The sequence below is a fragment of the Schistocerca nitens genome, chromosome 4 (genome assembly GCF_023898315.1).
Source record: "Schistocerca nitens isolate TAMUIC-IGC-003100 chromosome 4, iqSchNite1.1, whole genome shotgun sequence".
Lineage (NCBI taxonomy): Eukaryota > Metazoa > Arthropoda > Insecta > Orthoptera > Acrididae > Schistocerca > Schistocerca nitens.
This window is the reverse complement of record NC_064617.1, coordinates 710,128,540-710,149,645: the sequence shown is the minus strand read 5'-3', so window position 1 is coordinate 710,149,645 and position 21,106 is coordinate 710,128,540. Positions and strand designations below refer to the sequence as shown.

At 41.7% G+C, this 21,106-nt stretch overlaps 1 protein-coding gene across 1 annotated transcript in view; it reads right to left on the bottom strand.

Annotated features, from left to right (window-relative positions):
- Positions 1-21,106, bottom strand: part of LOC126252744 (attractin) — a 272,729-nt gene that overhangs the window by 144,596 nt on the left and 107,027 nt on the right. The window contains exons 11-12 of the mRNA XM_049953646.1: positions 10,334-10,477; positions 6,243-6,375 (exon numbers count right to left, since the gene is read on the bottom strand). Of these exons, the coding sequence (XP_049809603.1) occupies positions 6,243-6,375; positions 10,334-10,477 (277 nt within the window). The remainder of the gene's footprint in view (positions 1-6,242; positions 6,376-10,333; positions 10,478-21,106) is intronic.

Genomic DNA, 21,106 nt, shown 5'->3' with positions numbered 1-21,106 from the left:
GCATTAAAAATTTTTTGGTTATGGTTTGGAAGTAAATTTCGTATTGTTGTGTATATATAGACACGGTAATTATATGGTAGATTACAGAAAAAGGGAAGGTGAATACAAAGTGAAACTACTTGCACAAACAAAAAGAGAAAGTAAGATGACAAATGATTTCTAAATGCAACAGTGACAATAACAAACATAACTGTTGGGTTCAAATTAATGATATGAATATAATGGAAAGAAACATTTCACATGGGAGAACTATATTAAAATTTTCCCGAATTTCTCCACCCTTTAACGTGTTTTGGAGGCAACACAACTACCTAACCTTTGTACACATCGTTGTTTACAAACCTAAGTTCACCACAGGATTAACATAGCTCAGCTTAAACCAACACTTTATTGACTTTTTTCTCACCAAAACTCCAGTTGCTTTCCAGTTCACCTTTATCTCTCCCCATATATTTTTATTTTCACTTTAGCCTCATGTTACACTTTCCACCTTCTAACACAATGTCACCCTCACAACATCCCCACAACGGCCCCATTAAGTTTTATTTACATTCCCTCCGCAAACATGCCTTCGCCCTAGCCAAATTACACTCCCATATTTTATTTACTCAGGCTTGTCTGACATTTGGCATCACCCCCCCAAAGACCTAACACTTAAAGTTCCCATCTCCGGCTGTAACCCTTCTTTCCATCAGTCCATATACCAGTTCCAAACTGAACAATCCATAGCCCTCACCCGCCTAATCCTTCACCTACACATCAACTCAGCCAATGAACACACCCGTCAACTCCTATCCCTAATCAAAGTCCTCAATCTTTCCTCTCCCACATCCACACCAGCTGTTCAGAGCATCCTCCTACAGGCCAACCGCAAATTAGAACAGCATGCCACCCTCCACCTCAAAAAACTATCCAATCTCCTGGTTTCCCACCTCCGGAAAGGCAACTCACTCACCCTCCACAACTTTTCCAACAAACCTCAACCTCCTCTCATTGCACACAGACCCAGTCTCTCCCATCTACTCAATCTCCCACTTCCAGCTCCACTCCCCCCAAAACCTCAAAATTCTAGTCAACACAATCTGGTACCACAGCACCCCAATTCAGGAGTTAACCTTTCCTCCAAACCTCTCTCCCAATCCAAAACCTCTGTCCTATCCAAAGACCTCACCTTCAGCCCCACTCCCAGATTCAACCAAACAGCCCTCATCGAAGATTTACTGTCCTACACTCTTAGTCTCTGCTGAAAATATCACTTTGCCATGAAGAAAAATAATCCTAATCCTACTCCTAATGATCCAACTCCCCAAGACACTATCCAAATTGAACCCTGCCTGGAACAGTTCCGTCCTCCATCACAGCGGGACCCATCTCCTCTACCTCAAAATCACCCTCTCCAAACCTTTCAGGAATTTCTCACTTCCAGCCTTGCCTCTAATCTTTCTTGTAAAACCTTAATCCTACTCCCAACATCACCACAGCTGAAGCCCAGGCTATCCGTGATCTGAAAGCTGACCGATCCATCATCATTCTTCCGGCTGACTAGGGTTCCACAACCGTGGTACTTGATCGTCGGGAGTATGCGGCTGAGGGACTGTGTCAGCTTTCAGACAACACTACATACAAAGTTTCCCAAGGTAATCCCATTCCTGATGTCCAGGCGGAGCTTCAAGGAATCCTCAGAACCTTAGGACCCCTACAAAACCTTTCACCTGACTCCACCAACACCTTGCACCCCTACCTTCTACCTACTTCCTAAAATTCACAAACCCAAACATCCCGGCCGCCCCATTGTAGCTGGTTACCAAGCCCCCACAGAACGTATCTCTGCCTACGTAGATCAACACCTTCAACCCATTACATGCAGTCTCCCATCCTTCATCAGACACCAACCACTTTCTCGAACGCCTGGAATCCTTACCCAATCTGTTACCCCCAGAAACCATCCTTGTAACGATTGATGCCACTTCCCTATACACCAATATCCCGCACATCCAGGGCCTCTCTGCGATGGAGCACTTCCTTTCACGCCGATCACCTACCACCCTACCTAAAACCTCTTTCCTCATTACCTTAGCCAGCTTCATCCTAACTCACAACTTCTTCACTTTTGAAGGCCAGACATACCAACAATTAAAGGGAACAGCCATGGGTACCAGGATGTCCCCCTCATACGCCAACCTATTTATGGGTTGCTTAGAGGAAGCCTTCTTGGTTACCCAGGCCTGCCAACCCAAAGTTTGGTACAGATTTATTGATGACATCTTCATGATCTGGACTCACAGTGAAGAAGAACTCCAGAATTTCCTCTCCAACCTCAACTCCTTTGGTTCCATCAGATTCACGTGGTCCTACTCCAAATCCCATGCCACTTTCCTCGACGTTGACCTCCATCTGTCCAATGGCCAGCTCCACACATCCGTCCACATCAAACCCACCAACAAGCAATAGTACCTCCATTATGACAGCTGCCACCCATTCCATATCAAACGGTCCCTTCCGTACAGCTTAAGTCGTCATGGCAAACGAATCTGCTCCAGTCCTGAATCCCTGAACCATTACACCAACAACCTGAAAACAGCTATCGCAACCCGCAACTACCCTCCTGACCTGGTACAGAAGCAAATAACCAGAGCCACTTCCTCATCCCCTCAAACCCAGAAACTCCCACAGAAGAACCACAAAAGTGCCCCACTTGTGACAGGATACTTTCCAGGACTGGATCAGACTCTGAATGTGGCTCTCCAGCAGGGATACAAATTCCTCAAATCCTGCCCTGAAATGAGATCCATCCTTCATGAAATCCTCTCCACTCCACCAAGAGTGTCTTTCTGCCGTCCACCTAACCTTCGTAACCTCTTGATTCATCCCTATGAAATCCCCAAACCACCTTCCCTATCCTCTGGATCCTACCCTTGTAACCATCCACAGTGTAAAACCTGTCCCATGCACCCTCCCACCACCACCTACTCCAGTCCTGTAACCCGGAAGGTGCACACAATCAAAGGCAGAGCCACATGTGAAAGCACCCACGTGATTTACCAACTGATCTGCCTACACTGTGAAGCCTTCTATGTGGGAATGACCAGCAACAAGCTGTCCATTCACATGAACGGACACAGGCAGACAGTGTTTGTTGGTAATGAGGATCACCCTGTGGCTAAACATGCCTCGGTGCACGGCCAGCACATCTTGGCACAGTGTTACACCATCCGGATTATCTGGATACTTCCCACTGACACCAACCTATCAGAACTCTGGAGATGGGAACTTACCCTTCAATATATCCTCTCTTCCCATTACCCACCAGGCCTCAACCTCCGCTAATATCAAGTTGCTGCCCCTCGTACATCACTTGTCACTCAACAACATCTTTGCCTCTGTACTTCCGCCTCTGCTGACATCTCTGCCCAAACTCTTTGCCTTTACATATGTCTGCTTGTGTCTGTATATGTGCGGATGAATGTGTGTGTGTGTGTGTGTGTGTGTGTGTGTGTGTGTGTGTGTGTGTGTGCGCGCGCGCACGCGCGCGTGTATACCTGTCCCTTTTTCCCCCTAAGGTAAGTCTTTCCGCTCCCGGGATTGGAATGACTCCTTACCCTCTCCCTTAAAACCCACATCCTTTCGTCTTTCCTTCCCCTTCCCTCTTTCCTGACGAAGCAACCGTGGGTTGCGAAAGCTTGAAATTTGTGTGTGTGTTTTTAATTGTGTCTATCTACCAGCGCTTATATATATATATCACACACACACACACACACACACACACACACACACACACACACACACACACACACACGCGTAACCACAGTCTCTGGAAGCTGAAGCCAGACGCCTTTTTGGCCGAAAGCTTACTGTGTGACAGTCTGTTTCTTTTTTTTCCATACCTACCTGTGACTCAGTATATCCACAATATGGTGACTAGCAACTATCCTTTTCACAATACTGTTACATTCCATCTTGGATTTTCCGTTGTTTGAAAACTGATTTATACCGTTATTAAGATTTAAGATTGACTTTTGTTTGAATAAGCTATCACTGATATTTTTAGATATGATACAATTGATTCTCATAAAGAAGTAAATTAAATAACAAATCATGTCTCCGACACACAATTTAAATGTTTAAGATCTTGTAACCAAGAAAAAATTATACATATAACCGAAAAAAGTGTGCACGAGATTGCTGATAATAGCTAGGTTGTACTTAGGTACCTTAAAACCTATAGTTGTAAATAAAATATAAAAAAAAGCTGCTCTGGTGGATTATTGATACAACAGGAACACACAACACTATCAATTTCTCACAAAGTATTGTGTTAGGGGTGACACAATACTCCCTTACACAATAAAAGTTTTGTCCCATTTCTCTGTCACGTCACCTAGGTATAGACAATTTGTCCGAGGGTTGTCCAGTTGTTTTTACAGTTGTATCAATTCCAAGTAAAGTTAGTACATGTACATCAGTAGTGTATATCCTTTTTTGGACCAGGCAAAACAAGTCTGCAAATATTAACCGAGTTCTGCATCTTATCACGACACCAAAGATGAAGCTATTTAAGGCACATAATCATGACAGCCTGTAGAAGTCGAACACCTGTACCTTTGCTATCAAATACTGTGTACTGTCAGCATCTATGATACATGATGGTTTACTTTGAATCATTCCTTGATGTCATATGGAGTAGTCACATCAGGCCATATATTATCTTAAGTTATGAACGTCAGGAGTTTAACTACACAACTACAACAAAATTTGGGGGGGGGGGGGGGGGGGTGTTCCTACTCTGACATCACAATAAATGTACTATATGATCAAATTTCTTGTTGACATCACACAACTGCCTTAAAAATAACAGCTACGTCTATTCAGTGAAAATAAGCCACAAAATTAATCTTTATGTGGAGAAAATATCTTTTTCTATAATTCAGAAAGAAAGTATACTGCATTTTCAGCAGCCTTCTGCAAAGACTGAAGGAAGTATAAGACAAATGCCACATTTAGAAGTATATGACCCTTTGCCAAGATAAAAATCTTGCACTTTAAAATATGTTTGTTATTACTGAAAATTATTAAAATTAATGTAATTTAGACAATGTTGTTCCTGTAGTGAGAGCTCAGGATTTTTATTTGACTGATCATACTAATTGTGAATTTCTTAAATTCATTTCAGGCAATTGCCAGCACTGTTCTCAACAAACAATGGGTTACAGGTGTCATCTTCCCCATTCTCTCCCCATTGCTATTGCTTTTAAATTAATTGTTGTTATTATTATTATTATTATTATTATTATTCAGCATGTCACTTACAAATTTATATTATGCAATGAGATGTTCCATATTTGTGCAGCAATTTTATCTCTATACATGAAGAATAAAATAAACACTACAATTGTTCCACTGTAAACTGCATCTAGTGCTACATTAAGCCAATTCCCCACAATACAATGTAAGCTAATTCTCTGCTATTGGGTATTCAAATAATATTAGGTAGTTACAGATATACTGAAGTACATCACACAGCAGAAAGAGCACGGATTTCTACAAAGACAATAGTTCACAATGACAAGACTATCAAACACTACTTTGGAATAAGTCTTTCTAGAGTGTACAATGTGCTTTGAAGCTGCTACTCAGCAGAAAATGTGGATGGTATCACAATCAACAAAGGTATACTTCAAACTTGATGCTATACATCACGAGTCATAGAGGAGTCACACACAGGAACAGCATTCTTGTTCAGCCAAGGTCAGGACACATTCAGAACAGATCACGTACTTCGAGGTTTTCACTTTCTTACCACTTACATGAAGGGCTCAGTTCTAGTCTCAAAATTTCTCCATTTGTAACTGAATTTTATAGTGTGTAAGACACACGAACATTGACAGGGCGACAATAGGATCTGCCTACAGCTGTCGATCTGAGTTTCTACAAGCCAACATCCTTCTACATAAATTTATCAGTATTCAATTACAACATGATGCTCTATTAACCTGCAAGAATGTCATCTATATATGACTAATTTCCTTTACAGCATTACTATTTATGATTCCAAGAATCTAACTGATGGTGACAGTGTGGCTGAATGAACATACAGGCTACAAACAACTGTAGTCAATGTATAAAAGAAAAATTACCACTCGCAATTTAAATGTACAATTAGAATTAATAGGATTAAAAAAAAAAAACGCAATACTTATCTAGTCTCTCTGTAAGTACCACCTATTTCCATTGTAATAGCTCACCTGCATTTTTCTATCTGCATCTCTAAGCAAACATGAACTACTCTCATTAGACCATTCACACCCAAAAGTATTTGAGCATGAGGTACAGTCCTGACAGTCACTGCAGCTACTCTGGGTAGTTTCCTTGCACAGACTGGGGAAAAAAACACATATTTCAGTTACACTGCATAATTAACAAATCACTACAGCAATTTTATTTCCTGTTATTTAATACAAACTACAAATTGGAAGGCTGATGCAAGGCTCCTCACAGTTTCATCATATATTATATGCTCTTATATTGTGTAAAGTAATTATAAAAAAACAACTAGTGACCAATCATGGGATGAAAATATATTTAAAATGTGAACGTCAAATTATCATATACTGAATGTGACAAAGTAATACAAACGAACAGTACAGTCCATTTATCCCTATAACTTGTACTGAGTGATGACAAGTCATTGTCTAACCCATTTCTGCCTAGAGTAATACTCATGTCACGTAACATTCTGCCATTATTTTCTCTTGCTGGCAACAATAATTGCATTTGGAATGCGTACTGTTGTATGTCTCTCAGGTAAGAATGCTCCACTGTTGATTTTTAGGCAAGTTTCTGCTAGCAGAAAACAGGGAGAGGACAGTATCTGGTGCTTCAATTACTGAAGATTTTTTCTAAATAGTATTATGTCTTGGGTTAAGAAGTAAGTATTATTTTATGTTGCAATATATCACAAAATTTTTAAAACTTTTGTTTGATTATAATTTTAAATGCACTGAAATTTAAGATACAGGTTAGCCACAAACTTAAGTTCATTGTCATGGTTCCTAAACTAGTTTTAACTGTGTGTTGCACATATGTTATGCTAGGCAGAACAATCAAATAATGATTCCTTCTTTCTCAGTGGCCAGTCTGAGCATGATATTCTGGCTATTCTTGAGGAGCAGGAGAAGGAAGATGCAACAGATATATTTATTCAGCCTCCTGATGCTAATGTGGAGTCAGATGAAGATTCTGGTGACGAAGATGGTGGTGGAAAGATAGGTAATCTTGGACCAAGCCAACTTCACACTGGTGCAAAGCAGTTTTGAACAACAGAAACAGGTTAGGTGGTGAACTTGAGATTGGTCACTCTCACTATGATAAGCCAGAAAATGTCAACTCAGATGAAACAGAAAAGCTACAGATCTTAAAACCTGTAATCAGAGGCTGGTGAAAGAAAGGTCAGCAAAATGACAATGCTATACTTCCTAAGAGTGATCATATTAAACACAGATGCTTTTATCCAGTTCAGTGCTTTGAACTGTTTTGGAATGATGAAGGAATTAAATTTCTCATCCCTGAAACAACAAAATATGTTTTTGTCAAGAACAGCCCAGATCTCAAAATAGCACATAAAGGGATAAAAGGTTTTCTAGGAATTATAATTCTCTCTGGGTACAATAGTCTACGAGGAGGATGATGTTACAGATTCAAGGCTGGACATAAGGAATGAAATTGTGCATAACATAATGAGAACAGACAGATTAGAAGCAGTTATGAGATTCATTCACTCATGTGGTAATACACAAATAAATATAAATGATAAAATGTGGAAGCTTCATCCATTAATATACATGCTAAGAAAAGTGTTTTCTCTCCACAATCAACCTGAGCAAGATTTAGATTATAATGAGAGCATGATAAGTATTTTGATACGCATGGATGAAAACACTTCATGGAAGGTAAACCTGCTAGATTTGTGTACAAAACATAGTGCCTAAACAGAAACATGGGTTATCTAGTGGATTTTCAAATATGCCAAAGAACTGATCCACAAAACAATGATGTGTATGAGAATGCATTTGGAAAATGTGCTGCACCTCTGGCTCAAATGATTGATTCACTTCCTGAAAAAAGTAAAAGTCTGCCCTACAAATTTTACTTAGACAATCTGATTACATCATCAACACTGCTTGCTCACCTACAAGAATGAGGTTATAGTTCAACTGGGACTATTCAGGAGAATCATTTGCCTAAAGAATGTCTACTTATACAGAAGAAAAGAATCTTCATATCCTGACCACATGCTACCGAAGAATTCAAAAAAATATGAGTGGGACTGACTGAATGGATGAAAATATAGCGTTATATAGGGTGAGTATAAGAGGAATGAAATGGTGGTGGCCAATTTTTACATGGCTACTGGATGTGTCTGTACATAATGTGTGACTTCTCTACAGAAAGACAGGTATGAACATACCACAGCTGCAGTTCCGGCACTACGTTATATAATGTAATCTAACTTCCAATGCAACAATTCCTAGAGGTCCTGGTCACGCTGCAGCATATACGGTGAGAAAAATCACTTGGTGGCTATGGTACCACAGAAATAAAGAAGACCCTGCACTGCACACAATTTCAAAAAGGACTCCAAGAACAATATGCCACAAATGTAATACTTGTTTGTGTAGTGTTTTGTACCACTTCAAGGAAAATGAGTGTTACTGCCTTAATATAATATAAATGACATACACTACATTATATCTAAAAACAAAGATGATGTGACTTACCAAACGAAAGTGCTGGCAGGTCGATAGACACACAAACAAACACAAACATACACACAAAATTCAAGCTTTCGCAACAAACTGTTGCCTCATCAGGAAGGAGGGAAGGAGAGGGAAAGACGAAAGGATGTGGGTTTTAAGGGAGAGGGTAAGGAGTCATTCCAATCCCGGGAGCGGAAAGACTTACCTTAGGGGGAAAAAAGGACGGGTATACACTCGCGCGCACACACACACATATCCATCCACAGATATACAGACACAAGCAGACATATTTAAAGACCAAAATAAATATGTCTGCTTGTGTCTGTATATGTGTGGATGGATATGTGTGTGTGTGCGCGCGCGCGAGTGTATACCCGTCCTTTTTTCCCCCTAAGGTAAGTCTTTCCGCTCCCGGGATTGGAATGACTCCTTACCCTCTCCCTTAAAACCCACATCCTTTCGTCTTTCCCTCTCCTTCCCTCTTTCCTGATGAGGCAACAGTTTGTTGCGAAAGCTTGAATTTTGTGTGTATGTTTGTGTTTGTTTGTGTGTCTATCAACCTGCCAGCGCTTTCGTATTGGTAAGTCACATCATCTTTGTTTTTAGATATATTTTCCCCACGTGGAATGTTTCCCTCTATTATATTAATACACTACATTATCTTATTTACTGTCATGTACTTCATTTAAAATGTATGTTCTGCCTAGAGTGTCCTTTACGTTACACATTCTTTCACTTAAAGTATTAATTACTTTTTTCTTTGGCTTGTTGTAGTATATTTCTTTGCTCACAATAAACAAATAAATGTCTAATTTGTAAAATTCAGGAGCGAAAATTAATTCAGGCAAAAATGTGTTGATGTTCGTTACAAAAATCATTAAAAGTTCTTCAGTGATTTACTTCAAATTTTTACATGATATTGTAATAAACATTCATATGGGCTACATTTTTTAACAACAATGCACTAGTTGCCTGTTAAAACCTATTATGAGAGAAAAACTGTTGTGCTATGCTGTACTGTGCAAATATGCAGTTTCTTTTTCTTGCTCACAGAATGTTTCAACAGAAAACAGGAAAGTTGTATTATGGCTTGGGATTAAAATACTGCTATAGAATCTCAATCACCCAAAAATTTGTAATTCTACATGTTCGCAGACTAAAACTATGTGAAATACAGTCATCGAAGCTACTATCCTCAAGAATGCAGCAACAGGACAGGTCTCCCCATACACTGTACACCAATGATCCCAAACATTTACCCACCCATTTTAAGTTACTTTAATTCCCAATTAAGGTTTTATGAACAATAATAACAAGCAAGGTGCAAAGTCAGGGAGACGGGTTAGAGGAGGGTACGAGGAAATGGGCATCGAGGGGGGCAGGAAGATATGAACAGAGAGAGGGGGAGGCAGGAGGAGGAGGAGGAGGAGGAGGAGATAAGGACATGTATCCAATTTCCACACATATTTAGCAACTGCAAAATATTACCAGGCACATGAAAGAGGAAGAGAGAGAAAGAAAGAAAGAGAGAGAGAGAGAGAGAGAGAGAGAGAGAGAGAGAGAGAGAGAGAGAGATTTACCTGTAATTTTTAAAATTAATCAAGTTCTCTGCAGACAGAGAAACACATTTGTTGGCATGGGGTATCCACAAACATTTCACTCCAAACCTTATTGATTCGCACATAGTGTCATTAGTCAGACTTTCACATTTTCCTGGTACAAACCTGCCAACAGAAAGGATTGCATGATTGTAACAAACTTCATATACATAATACAGCAATATTTAAACAGTGTGTTATTAGAGTCTACTGTAACAATGCTTTCCTCTGTGGTGGAAGGGAATACTGGAAGAGGATGGTGCTCTTCAATTTTCAAAATTGTTTCAAGCAAACTGATAACTGAAGAACCAAAGAAACTGGAACAAAGCCTAATATCATGCAGGGCCCCCATGAGTACGTAGACATACCAAACATGACGTGGCATGGACTTGACTAAGGTCTGAAGTAGTGTTGGAGGGAACTGAAACCATTAATCCTGCAGGGCTGTTCATAAATCCATGAGTACGAGGGGCTGGAGATCTCTTCTGAACAGCACATTGCAAGGCTTCCCAGATATGCTCAATAATTTAATATTAAAAACAGTCTTGGTCACGATTTATTTATCAAGGTGACCGGTTTCGACCACTACTGTGGTCATCTTCAGACCTACAAGTTGTATACAAAGCTTTAATTAGAGGGCTACAAACATTAAAGAAAATACATAAAGTTATAAAGCTATAAAACGATGAATTACCATTGAGTAGGAACCTCTTTCTGTTGGAGAATCACTACTGGAGAAACCAGTGCACGTCTTACTATATATAATGGAGGCTCCACCCACTTCTGACTGCATGATGTCATTACTAACCTATGAGTTATAAGTCGAATTACAATTTAAAATTTCTTAGTTAAAAGAACATAATTGTTAGCAACGAAAGTAACAATAGTATTAATTTCCTGGACCTCACAATTACAAATAAGAATGGAAAACATAATATTTCTATTTATAGAAAACCCACATCAACTTACGTAATAATAAATGCTACATCATGCCATCCATCAAGATACAAAATGGCATTTTTTAAAACTATGATACATAGGATACTGAAATTTCCTCTCCAACATGATGCAATCCAGAAGGAAATTGATACATTAAAACAGATAGCAGTTGCTAACAATTATAATGCCCATCAAGTTGATCTGTTATATAAAAAATTACAAGAAACAAATGATGCTGTTATAAATTCCAATAAGAGATTTACAAAAATAACATACATGGGACCTATCTCAGATAAAATAAATAAATTATTTAAGAACACAAGCGTGACAATAGCATTTAAAACTAATAACCCCCAACAGATGAAACTGAAACACCCAATTGGAGACTCAAATATATACCAAAAGTCAGGTGTTTACAAAATAATATGTAATGACTGTGAGAAACAGTATATTGGCCAAACTGGCTGTAACTTTTTAACACGTTTCAAAGAACATACTACTGGTAATGCACGTACCAAATCAATATTTGGTCAACATCTTGATGGACACAATCATTCTGAGGGTTGCATTTCTAGCAATTTGAAAATATTACATACTGTGCCAAAAGGACCACTGCTAAATACCTTAGAAGAAATTGAAATCTTTTCATTTCACAAAAGTAATCCATTATCTGTTTTAAATGAACAACTTCAGTTCAAAGACAAACATTTCTTTGAGCTTTTCGATGATCTGCTTTGGAATGTTTACTCTTCTATCCTTTGTTTTAAAATGTTTTTTTAATTTTTTTCTTTTAAATTATTAAGACTTTTAGCAAATATTTTATCTTTACATTGTAATTTTATTTTACCAAACATTATTTTATGACTGACTATCTGTTTTAGAATTTTTGCTTATATGCTTTTAGACTGCATATTGCTAATTCACATTCTTTTATTTTTGACACTATGACTCATAATTTTATAATTTTGAATTCCTTCCTTTTTCATTATTTCTATTTGCTTATAAGACTGGCATATAACTAGAGGAATAGCAATGCCTTTAAAAATTGTCACATGTAATCTACATACCAACTTCATAGACAATATTTCATATATACGGACAACTACTTCGTATTGTATTTGTGCAGCATGTAGTATACATGTCAGCTACAGATTATTGTAGCTTACTCATTGAAAATCATTTCAATAACGACATGTTGCTGCTCAATAATACATCATCTGACGCGACAGTCTTCGCCGCAACAACTTCGTTGGAAACAAGCCTGCTGTCACATCTTTGCACTGGCGTTTGTCCTCACCATGGCAACCACTAGTTCGACTATCGACTTTACAACAACTTCAATGGAAAGAAGCCTGCTGCCTCATCTTTGCAACGGCGTCCAACTTCACCATGGCAACCAGTGGTTCCAAATGGTTCACTAACAGGCCTTGAGAGGGCAACCCATGTACTGCCAAACCGAAGTTCATTTTTCCTACATATTTAAATATTTTTAACGCTTCTTAATTGACAATAGCTGTTTAATAAGCTAAGTTTAGTGTGTATTTATTTTTAATTCTTGACAATGTTCTTTTAACCAAGAAATTTTAAATTGTAATTCGACTTATAACTCATTGGTTAGTAATGACATCATGCAGTCAGAAGTGGGTGGAGCCTCCATTATATATAGTAAGATGTGCACTAGTTTCTCCAGTAGTGATTCTCCAACAGAAAGAGGTTCCTACTCATTGGTCATTCATAGTTTTATAGCTTTATAACTTTATGTATTTTCTTTAATGTTTGTAGCCCTCTAATTAAAGCTTTGTATACAACTTGTAGGTCTGAAGATGACCACAGTAGTGGTCGAAACCGGTCACCTTGATAAATAAATCGTGATCAAGGCTGTTTTTAATATTAAATATTTGTAAGACATTGATCACTGCCTTTTCCATAATGTATTCAAAATGCTCAATAATGTTCATGCCTGGGGAGTTTGGTGGCCAGCGGAAGTGTTTAAACTCAGAAGTGTGTTCCTGGGGCCACTTTGTGGCAATTCTGGATGTATGGGGGGTCGCATTGTCCTGCCAGAATTGCCCAAGTCTGTCGGCATGCAAAATGGACATGAGTGGATTCAGCCGATCAGACAGGACGCTTACGTATGTGTCTCCTGTCAGAGTCGTATCTAGACATATCAGGGGTCCCATATCACTCCAACTGCACACGCCCCATACCATTATAAAGCCTCCACCACCTTCAAAAGTCCCCTGCTGACATGCAGGGTCCATGGATTCATGAGGTTGTCTCCATACCCATACACATCCATCCACTTGATAAAACTTTAATCGAGACTCGTCCGACCAGGTGACACGTTTACAGTCATCAACAGTCCAATGTCGGTGTTTACAGGCCCAGACGAGGTGTAAAGCTTTGCGTCATGCAATCATCAAGGGTACATGAGTAGGCTTTCAGCTCCAAAAGACCATATTGATGATTTTTCATTAAATGGTTCAGATGCTGACACTTGTTGATGGCCCAGCACTGAAATCAGCGGCAATTTGCGGAAGGGTTGCAGTTCTGTCACACTGACCAATTCTCTTCAGTTGTCATTGATCCTGTTCTTGCAGGATCTTTTTCGGGTCACAGTGATGCCGGTGATTTGATGTTTTACTGGATTCCTGATATTCACGGTACACTCGTGAAATGGTCGTATGGGAAAATCCCAACTTCATCGCTACCTCGGAGATGCTGTGTCCCATCGCTCATGTGCCGACTATAACACCACGTTCAAATTAACTTACATCTTGATAACCTGCCATTGTAACAGCAGTAACTGATCTAATGACTCCACCAGACACTTGTTATCTTATATATGCTTTGCTGACTGAAGTGCCACATTCTGCCTGTTTACGTATCTCTGTGTTTGAAAATGCAAGCCTATACCAGTTTCTTTGGTGCTTCAGTGTATATCAATGTATACATACAAAGACACTGATATATCAATGTATACATATAAAGACCCCCCCCCCCCATGAACCATGGACCTTGCCGTTGGTGGGGAGGCTTGCGTGCCTCAGTGACACAGATAGCCTTACCGTGGGTACAACCACAACGGAGGGGTATCTGTTGAGAGGTCAGACAAACTTGTGGTTCCTGAAAAGGGGCAGCCAACTTTTCAGAAGTTGCAGGAGCAACAGACTGGATGATTGACTGATCTGGCCTTGTAACACTAACCAAAACGGCCGTAATTTTTCCCGAGGGTATGCAGCTTTACTGTATGATTAAATGATGATGGAGTCCTCTTGGGTAAAATATTCCAGAGGTAAAATAGTCCCCCATTCAGATCTCAGGGCACGGACTACTCAGGAAGACGTTGTTACCAGGAGAAAGAGAACTGGCATTCTATGGATCAGAGCATGGAATGACAGATCCATTAATCGGGCAGGTAGGTTAGAAAATTTAAAAAGGGAAATGAATAGGTTAAAGTTGGATATAGTGGGAATTAGTGAAGTTCGGTGGCAGGAGGAACAAGACTTCTGGTCAGGTGAGTACAGGGTTATAAATACAAAATCAAATAGGGGTAATGCAGGAGTAGGTATAATGATGAATAAAAAAACTGGAGTGCGGGTAAGCTACTACTAACAGCATAGCGAACGCATTACTGTGGACAAGATATACACAAAGCCCACACCTACCACAGTAGTACACGTTGCTATGCCAACTAGCTCCGCAGATGACGAAGAGATTGATGAAATGTGTGATGAGATAAAAGAAATTATTCAGATAGTGAAGGGAGACAAAAATTTAATAGTCATGGGTGACTGGAATCCGATAGTAGGAAAAGGCAGAGAAGGAAACGTAGTAGGTGAATATGGAATGCGGATAAAAAAATGAAAGAGGAAGCCGCCTGGTAGAATTTTGCACAGAGCATAATTTAATCATAGCTAACACTTGGCTCAAGATTCACGGAAGAAGGTTGTATAGAAGGAAGAGGCCTGAAGATACTGGAGGGTTTCAGATAGATTATATAATGGTAAGACAGAGATTTAGGAATCAGGTTTTTCATATTAAGACATTTCCAGGGGCAGGTGTGGACTCTGACCACTATCTATTGGTTATGAACTGTAGATTAAAACTGAAGAAACTGCAAAAAGGTTGGAATTTAAGGAGATGGGACTAGGATAAACTGACTAAACCAGAGGCTGTACAGAGTTTCAGGGACAGCATAAGGGAACAGTTGACAAGAATGGGGGAAAGAAATACAGTAGAAGAAGAATGGGTAGCTTTGAGGGATGAAGTAGTGAAGGCAGCAGAGGATCAAGTAGGTAAAAAAGACTAGGGCTAGTAGAAATCTTTGGGCAACAGAAGATACATTGAATTTAATTGATGAAAGGAGAAAATATAAAAATGCAGTAAATGAAGCAGGCAAAAAGGAATACAGACGTCTAAAAAATGAGATTGACAGGAAGTGCAAAATGGCTAAGCAGGGATGGCTGGAGGACAAATGTAAGGATGTAGAGGCATATCTCACTAGGGGTAAGATAGATACTGCCTACAGGAAAATTAAAGAGACCTTTGGAGAAAAAAGAACCACTTGCATGAATATCAAAAGCTCAGATGGAAACCCAGTTCTAAGCAAAGAAGGGAAAGCAGAAAGATGGAAGGAGTATACAAGGTCGATGTACTTGAGGACAATATTATGGAAATGGAAGAGAATGTAGATGAAGATGAAATGGGAGATTTGATACCGTGTGAAGAGTTTGACAGACCTAAGTTGAAACAAGGCCCCGAGAGTAGACAACATTCCATTAGAACTACTGACAGCCTTGTGAAAGCCAGCCCTGACAAAACTCTACCATCTGGTGAGCAAGATGTATGAGACAAGCGAAATACCCTCAGACTTGAAGAAGATTATAATAATTCCAATCCCAAAGAAAGCGGGTGTTGGCAGATGTGAAAATTATCGAACCATTAGTTTGATAAGTCACGGGTGCAAAATACTAACGTGAATTCTTTGCAGTCGAATCTAAGGACTGGTAGAGGCAAACCTCCGGGAAGATCAGTTTCGAATCCGTGGAAATGTTGGGACATGTGAGGCAATACTGACTCTACGACTTATTGTAGAAGATAGATTAAGGAAAGGCAAACCTACCTTTCTAGCTTTTGTAGACTTAGAGAAAGCTTTTAACAACACTGACTGGAATCCAAAATGAGATTTTCACTCTGCAGCGGAGTGTGCGCTGATATGAAACTCATTCTGGAAACATCCCCCAGGCTGTGGCTAAGCCATGTCTCCGCAGTATCCTTTCTTTCAGGAGTGCTAGTTCTGCAAGGTTCGCAGGAGAGCTTCTGTAAAGTTTGGAAGGTAGGAGACGAGATACTGGCAGAACTAAAGCTGTGAGCACTGGGCGTGAGTCGTGCTTCGGTAGCTCAGATGGTAGAGCACTTGCCCGCGAAAGGCAAAGGTCCCGAGTTCGAGTCTCGGTCGGGCACACAGTTTTAATCTGCCAGGAAGTTTCACTGACTGGAATACTCTCTTTCAAATTCTGGAGGTGCCAGGGTTAAAAAACAGGGAATGAAAGGCTATTTACAATGTGTACAGAAACCAGATGGCAGTTATGAGAGTCGAGGGACATGAAAGGGAAGAAGGTTTTTTTTTTTTAAGGGCGCAAAACTGCTATGGTCATTAGCGCCCGGCCTGTGACTTAGGAAAAGGTAAAAAACGAAAATGTAAACCTGCAGCAATAGGCACGAAACTCAAAAAATTGGAGAAACTAAAAGCAGAGGGAAAGCTTAAAAACCCACTACAGAAAGGGAATGGTTGTCCCCAAAAAGAGCTTCAAATGACTGATGTCATCTCACTGGCACTAATAAACTCGAGAACGCGATCGGCTGAGCGCGTGTCATCTGCTAAAATGGACGATATTTCAGGCGACAGCTGTAGACAGGCGCGTAATGGAGTAAAATAGGTGTCTTACCGTCCACAGCTGAGAGCAGCGGGGACAGAGTGTGGGAGGATCGCCGCTTAAAAGATGTCGATGGCTAAAAAGACAGTGCCCTTGCCGGAGTCTAGCTAAAATTACCTCCTCCCGACGACGCGTTCGGGAGGAAGATGTCCAAGCACAGGGGAGAGCTTTCATGTACCGCAATTTATTATGGGGAAGTGTCGACCAATGTGCATGCCATAAAAGAACAACAAAATGACATAAAACACTCCGTAGATTGGCGAAGGGAATCGTGCGAATAGCTGGCCGAAGAAGAGAGACTGCAGCCTTGGCCGCTATATCGGCCGCCTCATTTCTGCAGATACCAATGTGTCCTGTGATCCAGAGGAACGCCACCAAGACGCCCCCCAAGTGGAGCAAGCGTAGGCAGTCCTGAATCCGGTGGACCAGAGGGTGGACAGGGTAGAGAGCTTGGAGACTGAGGAGAGAGCTGAGAGAACCTGAACAGATAACATACTGTATCCGCTGATGGCGACGGTTGTATTGGACAGCCTGGAGAACAGCGTAAAGCTCCGCAGTATAAACCGAACACTGGTCGGGAAGCCGAAATCGATTTGGGGTGTCATCAACAATATAGGCACTCCCTACACCAAACAATGTTTTTGAGCCATCAGTGTAAATAAATGTGGCATCCTTCATTTGTGCGCATAGAGCAGAAAATGCCCGACGATAAACAAGTGAAGGGGTACCATCCTTGGGAAACTGACAAGGATCACGGAGCAGGCAGGTCCGGGGATGGAGCCAAGACAATGCTGTACCCCAAGTTGTCAAGAAAGTTTTAGGAAAGCGGAAGGAAAGAGAATGGAGCAGTTGACGGAAGCGGACTCCCGGTGGTAGTAGGGAGGAAGGGCGGCCTGCATACCCTAAATCCAAGGAGGCGTCGAAAAAAATGTCACGGGCTGGATTAGCGGGCATGGAAGACAAATGGCTAGCATAACGACTTAGAAGGACAGCTCGCCGATTGGACAGCGGAGGCTCAGGAGTCTCAGCATAAAGGCTTTCCACAGGGCTGGTGTAAAAAGCTCCAGACACTAAACGTAATCTACGGTGGTGGATAGAGTCGAGACGACGAAGAATAGACGGCTGAGCAGAGGAGTAAACTATGCTTCCATAGTCCAATTTCGAGCGCATTAAGGCGTGATAGAGGCGGAGTAAGACCACTCAGTCCACTCCCCAGGAGGTACCATTCAGGACGCGGAGGGTGTTGAGGGATCGCAGACAGTGAGCTGAAAGATAGGAAACATGGGAGGAACAGCACAGTTTTCTATCAAACATAAGACCCAAGAATTTAGCGACATCCGAAAATGGGAGGTTGACAGGTCCTAGATGTAAGGAAGGTGGAAGAAACTCCGTACGACGCCAAAAATTAACACAAACTGTCTTACTGGGAGAAAAGCGGAAGCCTGTTTCGATCCTCCAAGAGTGGAGGCGATCGAGACAGCCTTGAAGACGTCGTTCAAAAAGGCTGGTCCGTTGATAGCTGTAGTAGATCGCAAAATCGTCCACAAAGAGGGAGCCCGAGACATCAGGAAGGAGACAGTCCATAATTGGAGTTATGGCAATGGCAAACAGTACAACACTTAGCACGGAGCCCTGGGGTACCCCGTTTGCTTGGGAGAAAGTACGGGAGAGAGTAGTGTTCACCCGCACTCTAAATGTGCGCTCTGCCATAAATTTGCGAAGAAAAAGGGGCAGCCGACCTCAAAAGCCCCAAGAGAACAGTGTGCGGAGGATGCCTGTCCTCCAACAGGTATCGTATGCTCTCTCCAGATCAAAAAATATTGCTACCGTTTGGCGTTTCCGGAGAAAATTGTTCATGATATAAGTGGAGAAGGCAACAAGATGGTCAACTGCAGAACGATGCTTTCGGAAACCGCATTGGGCAGGTGTTAAAAGATTGCGGGACTCCAGCCACCAAGCTAAACGGCAATTCACCATACGCTCCAAAACCTTACATACACTACTCGTGAGAGAAATGCGGCGATAGCTAGAGGGGAGATGTTTGTCCTTTCTGGGTTTTGGAACAGGAACGACAATAGCTTCCCGCCATCGTCTGGGAAAAGTACTGTCGGTCCAAATTCGATTATAAAGGCGAAGGAGGTAACGCAGACTATGGTATGATAAATGCAGCAACATTTGGATGTGGATACCATCCGGTCCTGGGGCAGAAGAGCGAGAAGAAGAGAGTGCATGTTGGAGTTCCCGCATGGAGAAAACCGTATTGTAGCTTTCGCGATTTGGAGAGGAGAAAGCAAGAGGTCGCACTTCTGCTGCACGTTTCTTTGGGAGGAACGCTGGCGGGTAATTTGAAGAGCTCGAAATCTCAGCAAAGTGTTGACCCAATGTGTTAGAAATTGCGACGGGGGTTCACTAATGTATCATGCGCGACAGTGAGCCCAGAGACCGGGGAGAAACTAGGCGCGCCTGATAACCGTCGAATCTGACTCCCAACTTCCGAGGAGGGGGTGAAGGTGTTAAATGAGCTAGTAAAGAAGTCCCAGCTTGCCTTCTTGCTATCACAGATGACGTGACGGCACCGCGCACGGAACTGCTTATAGTGGATACAGTTGGCCAATATAGGATGGTGTCTGAAAACGCGAAGAGCACGTCGCCGCTCACGTATTGCGCCTTGGCATGCCTCGTTCCACCAAGGAACTGGGGGGCGCCGGGGCAATTCAGAGGTGCGAGATATTGAACGTTCCGCAGCTGTAAGAGTAACGTCTGTAATATGAGTGACCTCATCGTCGACACTAGGAAAGTGACGGTCATCGAATGTCGCTAGAGATGAAAAAAGTGTCCAATCGGCTTGGGCAAACTTCCAGCGTCTCGGGCGCATATATGGCAGTTGTGGCTGCAATCGAAGGACACATGGAAAGTGGTCACTTGAGTGTGTATCAGCAATGGCGAACCATTCGAAGTGCCAAGCTAGCGGAACAGTACCGACCGAGCAGACAAAAATGTAGGGTCTCCAGTGTTGAGGCAAACAAGATCCACTTGGTGGAAGACGTCTAGCAATAGTGAGCCACGCGGACAAGGATGTTGAGATCCCCAAAGCGGGTGGTGGGCATTGAAGTCCCCAACGAGCAAATAGGGGGGTGGAAGCTGACCAAGAAGATGAAGGAGATCAGCTCGTGCCATTGATGTGGACGATGGAATTTATACAGTACAAAGAGAGAAGGTGTATCCAGAAAGGGAAAGGCTGACAGCGACTGCTTGGAAGGAAGTGTTTAAGGGGATTGGGTGATAATGGAGAGTATTTTGGAGAAGAATCATGAGTCCTCCATGTGCTGGAGTGCCTTCAACAGAGGGGAGATCAAATCGAACTGACTGAAAATGGGGGAAAACAAAGCAGTCGTGGGGACGCAGCTTTATTTCCTGAAGACAGAAGATGACCGGCGAGTAGGATCGTAAGAGGATCGTCAATTCATCCCGATTGGCTCGAATGCCGTGGATATTCCAATGGATAATAGACATAGGGTAGATAGAAAATGGAAGAATGTGACCAAGGTCGCCGTCAACTCAACGACTGCTCAGAGCTTGCGACCCGACAGCGTGGAACAGCACTCAGCCGAAGGCAGAAGATCCTGATCCATAGGTTGTTCAGGAGCAGCTCTTGCCACCAGCGATCGGCCGGTTGATCGGCCGCCAGCAGTGCGCCTCGGCGACACAGAAGACGGCTGAGGGCGGTTACCGCCAGGTGGTGCTGTAGGTGAGACACGACGTGGCGGAGAAGGAGAGGAACTGGGTTTCTTATTAGCCTTCTTGGAAACATGATGTTTAGATGAAGGAGGAACCGATGGTTCTGAAGTTGGGGTACGTAAAAAATCTTCACGAGTAT